Source organism: Scyliorhinus torazame, chromosome 8, assembly GCF_047496885.1.
Source record: "Scyliorhinus torazame isolate Kashiwa2021f chromosome 8, sScyTor2.1, whole genome shotgun sequence".
Lineage (NCBI taxonomy): Eukaryota > Metazoa > Chordata > Chondrichthyes > Carcharhiniformes > Scyliorhinidae > Scyliorhinus > Scyliorhinus torazame.
In genome coordinates this window covers 226,101,753-226,115,159 of record NC_092714.1, presented here as the reverse complement: position 1 = coordinate 226,115,159, position 13,407 = coordinate 226,101,753, and the positions used below count along the sequence as shown (strand labels likewise).

At 38.6% G+C, this 13,407-nt stretch overlaps 1 protein-coding gene across 3 annotated transcripts in view; it reads left to right on the top strand.

Moving 5' to 3' along the window:
* LOC140428417 (potassium voltage-gated channel subfamily B member 1-like) overlaps positions 1–9,035 on the top strand; it is a 514,844-nt gene extending 505,809 nt beyond the window's left edge. For all 3 annotated transcript variants that reach the window (XM_072514843.1, XM_072514842.1, XM_072514844.1), the window contains one exon: positions 613–9,035. In XM_072514843.1, the coding sequence (XP_072370944.1) occupies positions 613–2,724 (2,112 nt within the window). In that variant the 3' untranslated portion in view covers positions 2,725–9,035. The remainder of the gene's footprint in view (positions 1–612) is intronic.
* Positions 9,036–13,407: the final 4,372 nt, after the last annotated feature.

Below are 13,407 nucleotides of genomic sequence, written 5' to 3'. Positions count from 1 at the left end.
TCATGCCAACTGTTTTAACCTGTAGGCAGCATAAAACAACAAGCTCAATTGCCCGTTAATTATTTCTTTAAAAAAGGTTGGTGCTCCGGGCTGCTAATTGTGGTGCCTGCCCACTCACCATATTATGTGGAACAGGTTGGGGTGGGCAGGAAGACAACGGGCTTACCACGCCTTGAACCCCCCTCCCCCCCACCCCCCACCGAAAACATGCCCATGTGGATATGTAAAATCCAGTCCATTATGGAAAGGCCTCATCAAGATAAATCAAGTAAAATGTGGGTGCCAATCAGACAGGGAAAGTGAGTTTACAATTCTATCACCATGTCATTTCTGGACTTTGTCACATTAATTGAATATTTATCTTTTGAACATATACTGTCTTTTATGTGTCTGCCGTATCAAAGACATCCTATCAGAGAATTTTAAAATAAATATGAGAAAAGCAGAGTCAAATATCTGTGACAGGAGCATATAATGTATACAAATCACTAATGGCAGCAAATATCAGATCCTTTTTACATGTATTATACTGTATTATAGAAATAAAGGGGAAAAAATTGAAACATGTCACATTCTGAACTCTAATGGGTAAAATGTTCTCTTCTTTTACAGGGCCTGGCAATAATATCCATCCTTTTCATAGTATTATCAACAATTGCCTTGTCACTCAACACACTTCCTGAACTACAAGACAAGGATGAATTTGGACAGTTCACAGACAACCCACAACTGGCTCATGTAGAAGCCGTGTGCATTGCATGGTTCACCATGGAATACCTGTTGCGTTTCTTGTCATCACCAAGCAAATGGAAGTTCTTTAAAGGTCCACTGAATGTCATTGATTTATTAGCCATTTTGCCATATTATGTCACTATTTTTCTCACAGAATCCAACAAAAGTGTGCTTCAATTCCAGAATGTCAGACGCGTGGTTCAAATTTTCCGAATAATGAGGATTTTACGAATTCTCAAATTAGCCCGGCATTCTACAGGCTTGCAGTCATTGGGATTCACACTCAGACGGAGTTATAATGAACTTGGACTGTTGATTTTGTTCCTGGCCATGGGCATAATGATATTTTCAAGTTTGGTGTTTTTTGCTGAAAAGGATGAGGATGACACCAAGTTCAAGAGTATTCCTGCTTCTTTCTGGTGGGCCACTATCACTATGACAACTGTCGGGTATGGCGACATTTATCCTAAAACCTTGTTGGGTAAGATAGTTGGTGGACTATGTTGCATCGCAGGTGTTTTGGTGATTGCGCTTCCTATACCAATTATTGTGAATAATTTTTCAGAGTTCTATAAGGAACAGAAGAGACAGGAGAAAGCAATAAAACGAAGAGAAGCACTTGAAAGGGCTAAGAGAAATGGAAGCATAGTTTCGATGAACATGAAAGACGCTTTTGCTCGCAGCATAGAACTTATGGATATTGTTGTTGAGAAAAATGAAGAAAATCTGAGCAAAAGTGAGAAACTTCAGGATACTAATCTATCACCCAACAAGTGGAAATGGGGAAAGAGGACTTTATCTGAGACCAGCTCTAACAAATCTCCTGAAACTAAACACAAAGAACAAAGGTCTCCAGGAAATGCACGCTCCCCAAAGGCTAGCCCACAACACTTAAGTGTACAGAAATTGGAGGACATGTACAGTAAAATGGCAAAGACACAATCTCAACCCAATATGAACGTAAATCAATTGGGTCAAACATATAGAGTTAGAACCCAAAATCAAATAGAGATGGAGAAAATTTCTGGTCCCTCAGATCCATTATTAAGCACACCAGATGGAATAGTGGATATGAGAAGTCTATCCAGCATAGACAGTTTCATTAGCTGTGCTACAGAGTTTCCTGATGCTGGGAGGTTTACTCACAGTCCTACAGTAATACTGCCAAATAAAGTGTACGGGAACCTGGGTCTTGAAAGAATTCAGAATCAAGAATCACGAATCTTGCCAGCTGACAATGCACCAAACATGCAAACTGACACAGCACTAGATGGCAGTTACCATAAGAATCTCTTGGACGTCAATATTAATAACTCTTATAACTCTGCAGTAGCTAAACACAGCAACATCTTTGTAGAAAGCGCTAAAGGTGCATCCAGACCAGGAAATCCCATAAAATCTAGATCTCTCAAGGTAAACTTCATGGAAAGTGATACCAATACTATTCAAAACACAAACGTAACAGCTTTGTCAGCAATTGCGGAGCCCATTGCGGGTGGGTCTCAGGGCATCACTAGTCCCATGGATGGTCCATTACATACAGAGAAACATCTTCCTGGTGTAGAAGCTTCAGCAGTTTGTTCTTCAACTAGAATGAAACCTCCAGAAAACATTACACCAGTGGCGTTTACGTTCCATGATGATGGGGTACAGAAGTACATTGATGCAGACAGCGATGAAGAAGATCAGTCTCTGGAAGGAAGGAAGACTTCTGGACCAACAAGCCGCGCCTTCCACATCATCAACAGTGACTGTCCAAGTAAGAAGGATGACGTCTCCCGAAAGGATGGAAATTATTTAGAAGAATCTGGTGTGGCTGCGTCAGCGAAGCACTTTGGACAAAACTGCATGTACAGTGCAGAAAGTGTAACTGATAGAGTAAAGAAAAGTGGTAACCAAGAAGGAAACAAGTTGGACAATCACATCTCACCAGAGATTCACGTGACATATGGTGAAAGTGGCTGTTCCACTGTATATGATGACAACATCTGACTTTCTGGTCTGCCAGGCTGTTGTCTGAGCTGGAATTGTGAAATGAATTTGCATATCCTCAAAAAAAACAGAGCTTTGTATTTTTTGCATGGCATGGAAAACTATTTCAAGCAAGCCAGTGTTACCTTTAAAGTCTAAAGGAGGGTTGAATGGAAGGGAACCTGAGAACATTGACCACAATGCAAAGGTCCTGTCCATGGAACATTAGGACTGAAGAACAGATATCATATACCTGCAGACTTCTGTTAACCCATACCATCAGAATTTTATCACACTATCCTTTTTCGTTCCTGTGTCCCTTCTGACTATCCAATCACAATTTAAATATAGAGATAATGATGGTCGCTCAGAGGCATGCAGAAAGTATTTGTTTGCAAATAAAAGGACTGAAAGACAGAATGTTTCAGAACATTCTGAATCATAGAGACATTCTTTGAAGGGTTTCATTTACAGATTCTGGTTACATAACTGGACCACATTGGATACCATTGTTATATCATGTGATTTGCCTAATGGATACAAATAAGCTTTGAGGAATAATGCTTCCACTAAAGGTGTGCTTATTTTAGTTCAGATTAGGGTCCTTTGGTTGTAGAATTACAGTATTTGCTCAATTCCCTTATTTAAACCTTTGAGGAATGCATCAAACATTTCTGCACCAGAATTAATAATGTTAAGCAATTTTTAAGATTGTAGTTTATTCCAAAAATAGTACATATAAAGAAATATTCTTCGCTTCTGTGTATTTCCTTCATCGTGGTTTCTGGCTAACACTTAGCTTTAAAACTGGCAAAAGTTAACATTGTAAATGTCATGTGAAGAAAAAAAAAGTATTTTTGAAGCTGAAGAGTTCTTTCAATATTCAAAGATCACAACCTGGGTCCTAAATTATTGGTCAGGAAAATAAAGTGGGGGGGGGAGGGGTGAGTTGCACCAGTTAAATGACAGGTATGAAACTGCCTTTGTCACAGTGACACTTCACTATCAATCTGATCTATATAGCGCAGTGGTTGGAACTGTCTTCATTCGACAAAATAGATGGGTGTATCTATCAAATGAAGAACATTTCTGCTGTGAAAATTCTAACTACATGTATCAAAAGAAATCTAACTTTACCATTCTGTTAATGTTATTGTAGCTGCTAGATTATTTTCTAGAAAGGAAATATATGCACAAATGTTTCTCATTCTGAATATCTAAGCATAATGCCCATGTAGAAATGCCTTCATAGCTTTGACATATCTGTAATGTAAACTAGGCCGAAGTCCCTTTTGGAAAATGTAAAATACCATATAAAATTTCATAAAGGTTTCCATGTAAAGAATATGATCATAGACTTTATTTTCAAAGTACAATATCAAACCAAACCGAGCACGTTTACCAGATTTGAAGTTTACAGTTTTAAATGAAAGATTTATTTTTAACAATGGAATAATGCTTATTTTTTCATTCTGGCTGGTCAGGAAAGTATAGATCTAAATGATTAAACACTAGCACTTTGAAAATGTTAAAATTTTATTTTTGGTACAGTAATCTTGTTATGAAATACTGTCTTCAGTTCTAGAAATTAACCATAATAGAACAAAAGAGTCCTTTTGAATCACAGAAACATACAGCACACAAGAGGGCCACTTGGCTAATTGTACCTGTTCTGGCTGTTTGAAAGAGCAGTTGTAAGTGTAACTGTATGAAAGACACCTCTACAATAAAGACATGTATCTTCAGTCCAAACTCATCCGACATTTAAATGTTAGTTTCCTGGGAAGCTAAAAGATGTTCCACATACATTGGATCCGCCTAACCTCAATGCAAGGCAAAATCAGCATGGACAACCAATCACAAATACATTTCTGAGTTTCTTTTCCTAAATATGCCCAGATGTTTCATGATACATACTATTTCCATACATACATAATATATAAACACACAAGTGGCTGTTTGCACATTCTATTAAACTTCTGTTTTGCATTGTGGTGTTTAATTTTTATCATAACTGTTTCAGAAGGTTAACAGTATAATTAAGCGTGTTTTGCTTTTAAATTACCAACACACCAGTATGAACTATATAATATTGTTCATCTGCTAACAGGTCCTAGTGCTGAGATGCAGAGTCATCTGTAGTTCTAAACTGACATGTCATCATTCCACACGTGAAATTTAAAGCCCCTCAGTAATGGGTATCAGATATAAGTTGCAGCAACCAAACGTCTGCAGACAGAGAGCGACTCCATATTAGGAGACAGGTGTGGCAATGCAAATTAGGGAATATTATATGTAGCAATCATGAATTCTATACTCCAATGCAATTTATCAAAAGATGCAAATTATGCTAAACAAGGGTTCCACTGGTGCAACTCGCCCTTGATATAAAAGGCAGTTTGCTGTCTCAAAAACAAGAAAACTCCATCTGCATGCCATACATTCATTTGGAAAACTACTCTTGCTGCAATTTGCTTTGTTTAAAATTGTGCAGTTGAATTGCTCTACTGTGGGACTTGGAATCTGCTTCCCTTCTTTCAATTAATTTATTTAATATTTTATACTTTAACTTAATTTCATATCTATCTGCTTTTTCTAGATCAAAACCTGTTGCTGAGGTGAAGCTTTAAATTCTGTAACAGCCAATCTATTTTCTTTATTCATTTGAAGATTACAAGAGTTCCACAATTAAATAAATTCTGTAGAAAAGATTGCATGCCTTATGTCCGTACAAATAATTCATTTCAACCTATTTAACCAAATTTCAGAACCTAATGGACTTCAGCAGGATTTCACCATGCTCAAATTCTCTTTTGTTCTGCTGAAGTTCACTGAGAAAAAAAAAAATCACAAGACAGATCCAAGTACTGTGTAGGGAGTCAGACCATTTGGAAGATTTAATTCAAACCGAGAAAGAATATATGAATGTCAGACAATGCTCACCATGTCCCGAACTGTCACAGCAAACACTTAACGTTCCATCTTGTTGCCTATTATTCAACTGAAACTTTCAAGATTGAAATCAATAGATTTATGTTAGATTCATGGAGCAAATTCAGGCAAGTGAGGTTGAGGTATAGATCAGTCATGATTCAATTGAACTGTTGAACGGCTGAAAAACTCAAGGAGCTGAATGTCTTCCTGTTCCTGTGTTCCTATTTTTCCTAATAAGGTTTTATTTTTAAAAACAACCTGTGTGTTAGGTGTCTAGGAATTCCTGTGTGAAAAGCACAATTGAAAATAGTCATTAGTATGAAACTGAATGGATAAAATGCAGTAAGGAAAGAATGACTCGTCCAAAGGTTTATCATTTCCGACTTTAAGACTGCAGTGGTCGATCTCTCTTGTGCCTTGTCTTGGCAGCACCGTGTACATAATTAAATCTCTGCTGTCTTTGCTTTGAGTACGAGAGCTCCAGATCAAATACATTAGTCAATTCCAGTGAAGGAAGAGCAGCATTCCTAATGAATCTTTGTTCCATAGCAAAGGAACTCAAGCATGCACACTTCTGCCTGTTGGGTGCAGATGGGTTGAGGTCTCAGTGTATTCAGGATAACAATTATCACTTGCTAGTTTAATCACATGATTATTTTCTGACAAACCGCAATTTGTAATGTGTATTCCCTGCTGTAAAACCTTAGTTTGCTGTTTATTAAAATGTACTTAGCACATAGTTGTGACTTTCAACAATATTATCACCAACTGGTACAGCTCACATTTACAGCTCACAACCAAGGCAGTGGAAATCTGTGTAAGTAAAAGATAGTCGAGTATTTTATTTTTTAAGTGCAGATGTTTGGATAACCTTTGCATTTCCATGTTTGCCATCTTCTTGGCTCTATGAGTATCAGATGTATGGCGTGGTCTAATGACCTGCATGTGTTGCAGAATAGTCTATTTTTCTGTTCAAATAAACATTATCAGTATTTTAGCAAAATTTATATAAGGGCAATTAAGTAAAACAAAATTATGTTTTGTATCATGAGTTACTGAGTTAGAAGCAAAAAACTTTAGTTAAATTATGTAAGTAACTTAATTTCTTAGAGTACTGTTTGAGAGGGAATTATTAATTGATTTTCACAACTGACTGCATGTTGGCTAAAGGTCACCAAATCTATTTGATGTCATGTAATTAATGTTATCATATAACAAACTGCTTTCTACAGATGCAGAAGGGGTAAAAGAAACACAAAGCAGTTCTCATGCCAGTAGAGAGACTGTATGCCATGATAATGAAGATGTCAAAAGATAGCAGCACCAACTGCTGAAGTAATGTGTGAGAAACAAGCCCCCTTGAGTTACATTGCACAGCATATTTCCATAAATACCAAGCCAATTCCTTTTTGCAAATCTGTTGACTTTTCAAAGGAAAAACATACGGTGAATGTGCAACTAAATATATTTCTTTAAAAAATTATGTTTCTTGATCTTTATGATCTGCAACACCTAAATGAATCTTTGCAGCAGCTCTCAAGTGCTTCCAAGAGGAATCAAGCATTCCTTTAAAGGCTCTTTGCTTTTCCCTGATAGCTCAGTTTCCCTGCTAAGTTACCATAAACAGATTTATACTCAGCGCTGAGCAGCTGGCAGGCTCTAGCTTCAGTTTGTTTATCAATCCGGTTGTGGAAGCAAGGAAACCATCCACTTACCAACAATCGGTGAGATTGAATACCAGGCTTCCTGTAACTAATCTCCTTGGCACAATCACTTGTGCCACAGAGGCCATCAACCATTCTCACCTGGTGGCCAACCCTTGTTGGAAGGCCAACATCTTGCACTAGATAGGTAAGAGCAGCCTTCTTGACAAAGAAGGTCAGAAGACGTCCAACAATGTTGAATGCAAATGGAAAGTAACAGATGTGCCAAGCTATTCGGAACTGCATGATTGATTGTAACTCTAATCTGAACCCCATACCACATAATTAGTGCAAAGTGTATAATGGGTGGGAATGTGAGAAAGTTTGCCTCATATGATATTCCTGTTTGAGCCGCCTGTTACATTATTTTTATTTCAAAATTCTCCAATGAACCTGAGCAGTCCTAATATGTCAGTTCACAAACCTAGGTCACAAAGCAATTTCTATTTATCAACGTCTCTCAGAACTGATTGATGAGACGGCTGCACTGAGTTTTAAAATGCTTGTTTTATTTCAATAGATGATACAACATTATTCAAGGCAGTGGTTCTGTAACACTAAACTGTTCTGATTTGCATTACATATATCGATTGGGACTGTTTGAAAATAAATCTGGGTTTCAAATTTATAAACCGGGCAGAGCAATACTGCAAATATTTGTGCACTTGGTATCTATGGTTACGTGCAACTCTGCAGTTTTGAACATAAGAGAGTTTCTTCATCTTTTCCATTGACACTCCAGTCTAGATGTTCAGTTTTAACCTGTATATACCTATCTGTCATAGAGTTATAAGGTTATCTTATCATTGTCAGTAGTTCTATGGCATCCATAAGAAAAATGACTGTTTCTGCTGGTTATGTTTAAATAGACAAGCGACATTCAAATCAATGTACTTTTTTCTCAATGGACGAATCCATGTTGTTCCGTGTATTTTGTCACCTGGTACAGGTGAACAGTGAGACTAAATCTCCTGATGCCAGTGTCAGATGGGCTGCAAGGAATATTCAATTTTGCGGGTAGTAAATCGCTAATTATTCGACCTAAACAATCTTCACTTCATAGCAAATCACCAGTACATCCGATCTATGATCAAGCATATCCTATTTATGTCTGACAATTATCATGACATTCATATAAACTAGGAACAATTTGCCCTTTTCAGCAGAGGACAATGATCAACTCTACATTACATTTCAATATTGCATCAAATGAAACATGCGTTTATCTACTGCCCTATTGGATAATCATTGCCGTCTTATTATGGGTTCAATATCAATGTTATACTTTCTAAATTAGTCACTGTTTAATTGTATCTCCTGAAATTTTGTTTTGGTTGTAAATTTTATTACATAAGTTGAGTTAATTGTTGAGTTTTATGATTTAATAACTGTTCCTGTGAAAATCAATGTCTCTGTATGCATGTAGTGGTATGGAACTGTGATATCCGTGTGACACTACAATACTGTACTTGTCTGATAAACTATGTCAAAGCGTCTAAGGATTTTAAAACATTGTTCTCCACTGCATACTGTTCCAAAAGTAAATTAAGGGTATGTATAAAATGTAAGAGTCTATGTGGTCTTTTTAGTCAAAATTCATGCGCTGGTGAAAATAGCCCATTAAATAGACACCTAACATTTATGATAAATTTTACTGATAACTCAAAAGAAGTAAATAAAATTGTTCAAAAAATATCTTTTGAGCTTTATTACTAGGACAAAAATTAGTTACGTTGTTATTCTCTCAAGAAGTATGAATGTGAGATGGACCAACATTGTCCATATTGCAGATGTACTTAACCACGCCACATTCATATCTCATGGTTATCGCAGAATATTTGTTTTCATTGTGCCAGTGATTTATTATTACAATTACAGATTATTTTAGTAACTCTATTTTATATATATATTATAAATTATTAAGCAAAAAAGAAAGTGTTAACTAAATCATTTACTGTCCAATCTGAACGGTGCATTAATATTTACTCTGCTGAATAAACAGGTACCCCACACAATTAGCATGGCAAACAGAAACACAAATTTGTTATTTGTTGGCAATATCAGCTATTTCATGGCAGAAACTAGGGTAGCATAGTGGCACAGTGGTTAGCACTGCTGCCTCACGGCGCCGAAGGCCTGGGTTCGATCCCGTCCCCGGGTCACTTGTCCATCTAGAGTTTGCACATTTTCCCCGTGTCTCACCCCCCACAACCCAAAGATGTGGCAGGGTAGGTTGATTTGCCAGGCCTAATAGTCCCTAAATTGGAAAAAAGAAATCATGGTGGAATGTTCTCGCTGAGAACATGTGAAAGTGTTTCTTACGATTTGAATAAGAACTAAGCCTTTGCAACAGCAACATGATTTGTTATCAACCTAACTCTATAAAATGTGCACCCATACTGCTTGGCACAGGAAGCCAGCATTTAAAGGGGAGATGCCTTCTTTTTCTGCCATGAGGGGCATAGACAGAGTGGATAGTCAGAGGCGTTTTCCCAGGGTAGAGGGGTCAATTACTAGGGGGCATAGGTTTAAGGTGCAAGGGGCAAGGTTTAGAGGGGATGTACTAGGCAAGTTTTTTACATAGAGGATAGTGGGTGCCTGGAACACGCTGCCGGAGGAGGTGGTGGAAGCAGGGACGATAGTGACATTTAAGGGGCATCTTGACAAATACATGAATAGGATGGGAATAGAGGGATTTGAACCCAGGAAGTGTAGAAGATTTTAGTTTAGACGGGCAGCATGGTCGGCACAGGCTTGGAGGGCCAAAGGGCCTGTTCCTGTGCTGTACTTTTCTTTGTTCTTTGTTCTACTGCCACCTTGTTGGGTGGTGTGCACACTGGAAAAACTAAATAGCACACCGAGCTGTAGACTTGAAAGCCCTGCAGCTTTGACCATTGAAGAATAGCATTATGTAGGCCTCAAGGCCCAAAGGTCCATTGGGCAGCTGGAAGAGGAAAATGCTTTTTAACTTTTCTGGCTCCCCGTGAATTAATGCCTGCACCCTTGGATCGGAAGCCACATTGAAAAGACCTAATGCCAGTTTCTTCAAGTGCCTCATAATTTTAGTAAAAGGAAAGTGTGGTTGGTAGGCCCAAAAAAGACTTAATTCCAAGGCTGCATTGGCTGTATTTAGCAGCCTGTCCAGCAATTCCTGATAATCTTAGAGCAATGTAAAGGGCAGGATGGTCCACATTAAAAGTTCCCTTTTTCTGTCTCATCTAGAAAATTAATTTTCTTTAGCGACTGTAGAGAGGAATATCAACATTTGTGCAGGCAGGATCAGAGAATGATACAGCACAGGAGGAGGCCATTTGGGCCATCAGACTTGTGTTGGCTCACTAAAGGGGCTGTCCAATTAGGCCCACTCTTCTGCTATTCCCCATAGCGCTGCAAATTTCTCCCCTCAAAGTATATCTCCAATTTTCTTTTGAAAACTAACATTGAATCTGCTTCTGTCTTCCCTTTCAGGAAGTGTATACCAGGTGGCATTAACTCGCTGCACAAAAATTTTTTAACCTTCTTGGCTCTAAAAAAGAACCCAACTTTTCCAGTCTCTTCACCCTCCTGACAGACAACATCCTTATTCATGCCAAATGCAGCCATACCCTTGCAAATTAAAAGTGCTGTCTTGGTCATGCCCACTGATAACCTGTTATCAGCAATGCAATCAATGATATCCAGAGTACAGGTTCCCTCCATGCTGTCTCCAAGCATTTGAAAACTGAAAAACCCCATTGTCTATTAAAGCAATCTGAATATTCACAACTAGCGTTAGGACTCTAAAACTTCAGAAATCAATAGAGTTGCATGTTACATTGGAATTTTCTTCTTGGGTTGCAACAGTGGCTAGCAATGCTGCCTCATAGCGCCAGGAAACCGGGTTTAATTCCAACCTTGGATCATTAAGTTGAGTTTGCACGTTCTCCCCGTGTCTGCATGGGCTTCCTCCCGGTGCTCAGGTATCTTTCCACAGTCCAAAGATTTGCAGGTTAGGTGGATTGACCATTCTAAATAGTCCTATGTGTCCAAAGGTTAGGGGTTATGGGGTACAGGGATAGGGCAAGGGAGTGGCCTGGGTAGGGTGTTCATTCAGAGGGTCGGTGTCGACTCGATGGGCCGAATGGCCTCCTTTTGCACTGTAGGGATTCTATGATAAAGGGAATTGGTTCCTACACTGGGGATTTTTCTCTATGAATGCTGAACTCCCAGCAACAATTCAGACAACCAAAAGGACCCCACCAGAATTAATTTGAAAATCTCAGTGGTGGTGCAGTCAGGTTGCTGATTATAGGAGCAGATAACCTGAGTGGAGATAGAAATACCCTGAAGATCTGATCAGCAGCTGCAATGAATACCTCAGCTAAGACAAGGCCATTCAGCAAGGAAATGATTGGGGAAAGAAGTTTGCTACAAGGCACTTTCTCTATAGGGAACCTCAAGACCTTTTACACCACCTCCTGGGATCTACCACCATCTGCCACATGGTACTGCAGAAAAGTGATGGCATATTAGGTGAACAGGCAGAGAATTCCCCGGAGACGGAACTCTGCGACTAACGGGACAAGCATGACTAGCGGTAATCCTGGGGCAGAGGATGTGAGGAGGGAAATCGAAGGGCAGAGTGGAACCTGTGCCACTTGCCATTTTCACGGTGGGACCAAACTAAAATTTATCTAATAGGTTGCCAGTTTGCTAATTGGGAAAACCGAGCAACCACTACTTAAAACACTAAAAAGCGTTTAGGGCTTTAGCGAGGGCCAGGGGGTGGAAGGTGCAATGAACAAAATGGCTGTGCAGTAGAAGAAAAATGACTTCCAATTGGGCCAGCGATTCTGACGCAGAGGTCAAAGAGCTGATTGAACAACTGACCACTGACAAAATAGATCATCTTCCCAGTGGATTGGTAACAAGTACCACAGCAAATCAGTCACCAGACATGGAGAGAAATGGTTAAAAAAAAACACCGTTCAACATTGTTCTGCGATGCAGAAAAAAAATTAATAATCTGATCTGGATTGCCAAATAATCTGATCCGGATTGCCAAGGTAAGATTCTTGTTCACATTTCTCATTCTCTCTGCAAAGACTGACATAATCCTACTTTAGCCTTTGCACTATCAATCCTTACTTTCATCACTTCCAATGGCTCACCTCAAGTCAACAAGTAAAACATAACTGCAGCTCCTGTGCTCCATCTAAACATACTATTGCCCTCACATTTGATTCTCCTTCTTTACCTCACTTAATGCCCTTGCCTGTCATCATGCAAATATTATTTGCCAAAATTATTTTTCTTAAAAAGTTAGTTAAGTTGTGAAGCCATGATCACTAGATGGGACTGGCATTTTAATAATTGCCTACTACCATCATGTTTGCAAGTGCAAACAGGACTAAAATCGCATCAATGAATGATGGAAACAATGTTCCATCAATCCAACTTGTGCTGATCAATTAGCCCTGGAGAATCTAGTGTCTTCCCTGCGTTAAACGTTGGAATTATGTTGGGTTTACTGAGTTTATATATAATGTTGGTCTCATTGTACCCTTACCTGACCCATTGGCATATACTATTTTGATAATCACATCATGTCTAAACCCCTCTGCCTCAAGTTGTCTTTGGATGTCCACAGCCTCTACCTCCATCTTGCACACTTTAAGCTAGAATATTCTTTCTAATTACTTCAGTTTTTACCATTTTCTGTTTGATCTGAGTGTGATACTGGTTCCATTTTGGCAGCTATCAATTGTTATAATTTGGGCTTTCCCAAGCACTTTTTTCCCATGTAAAAAATTATATGATAATTTTTGGCACCATCTAATTAATAATACTTGGCTAAATAAAATCTACACAAAATAACTAGAAACTTATCAATGCTTGAAAATTTGCTGCTTTGTCCAAATTGATTATCACGGAATTCGCTGATCAGTCATAGGTTTTATACATTGGCTTTCCTTTCATGGGATGTTGACCTTGCTGGCGAGGCCAGCATTTGTTACCCATCCATAATTTCCCTTGAAAGGATGGTGAAAAGCCACCTTCTTGAACCGCGGTAGTATATCTGACATAG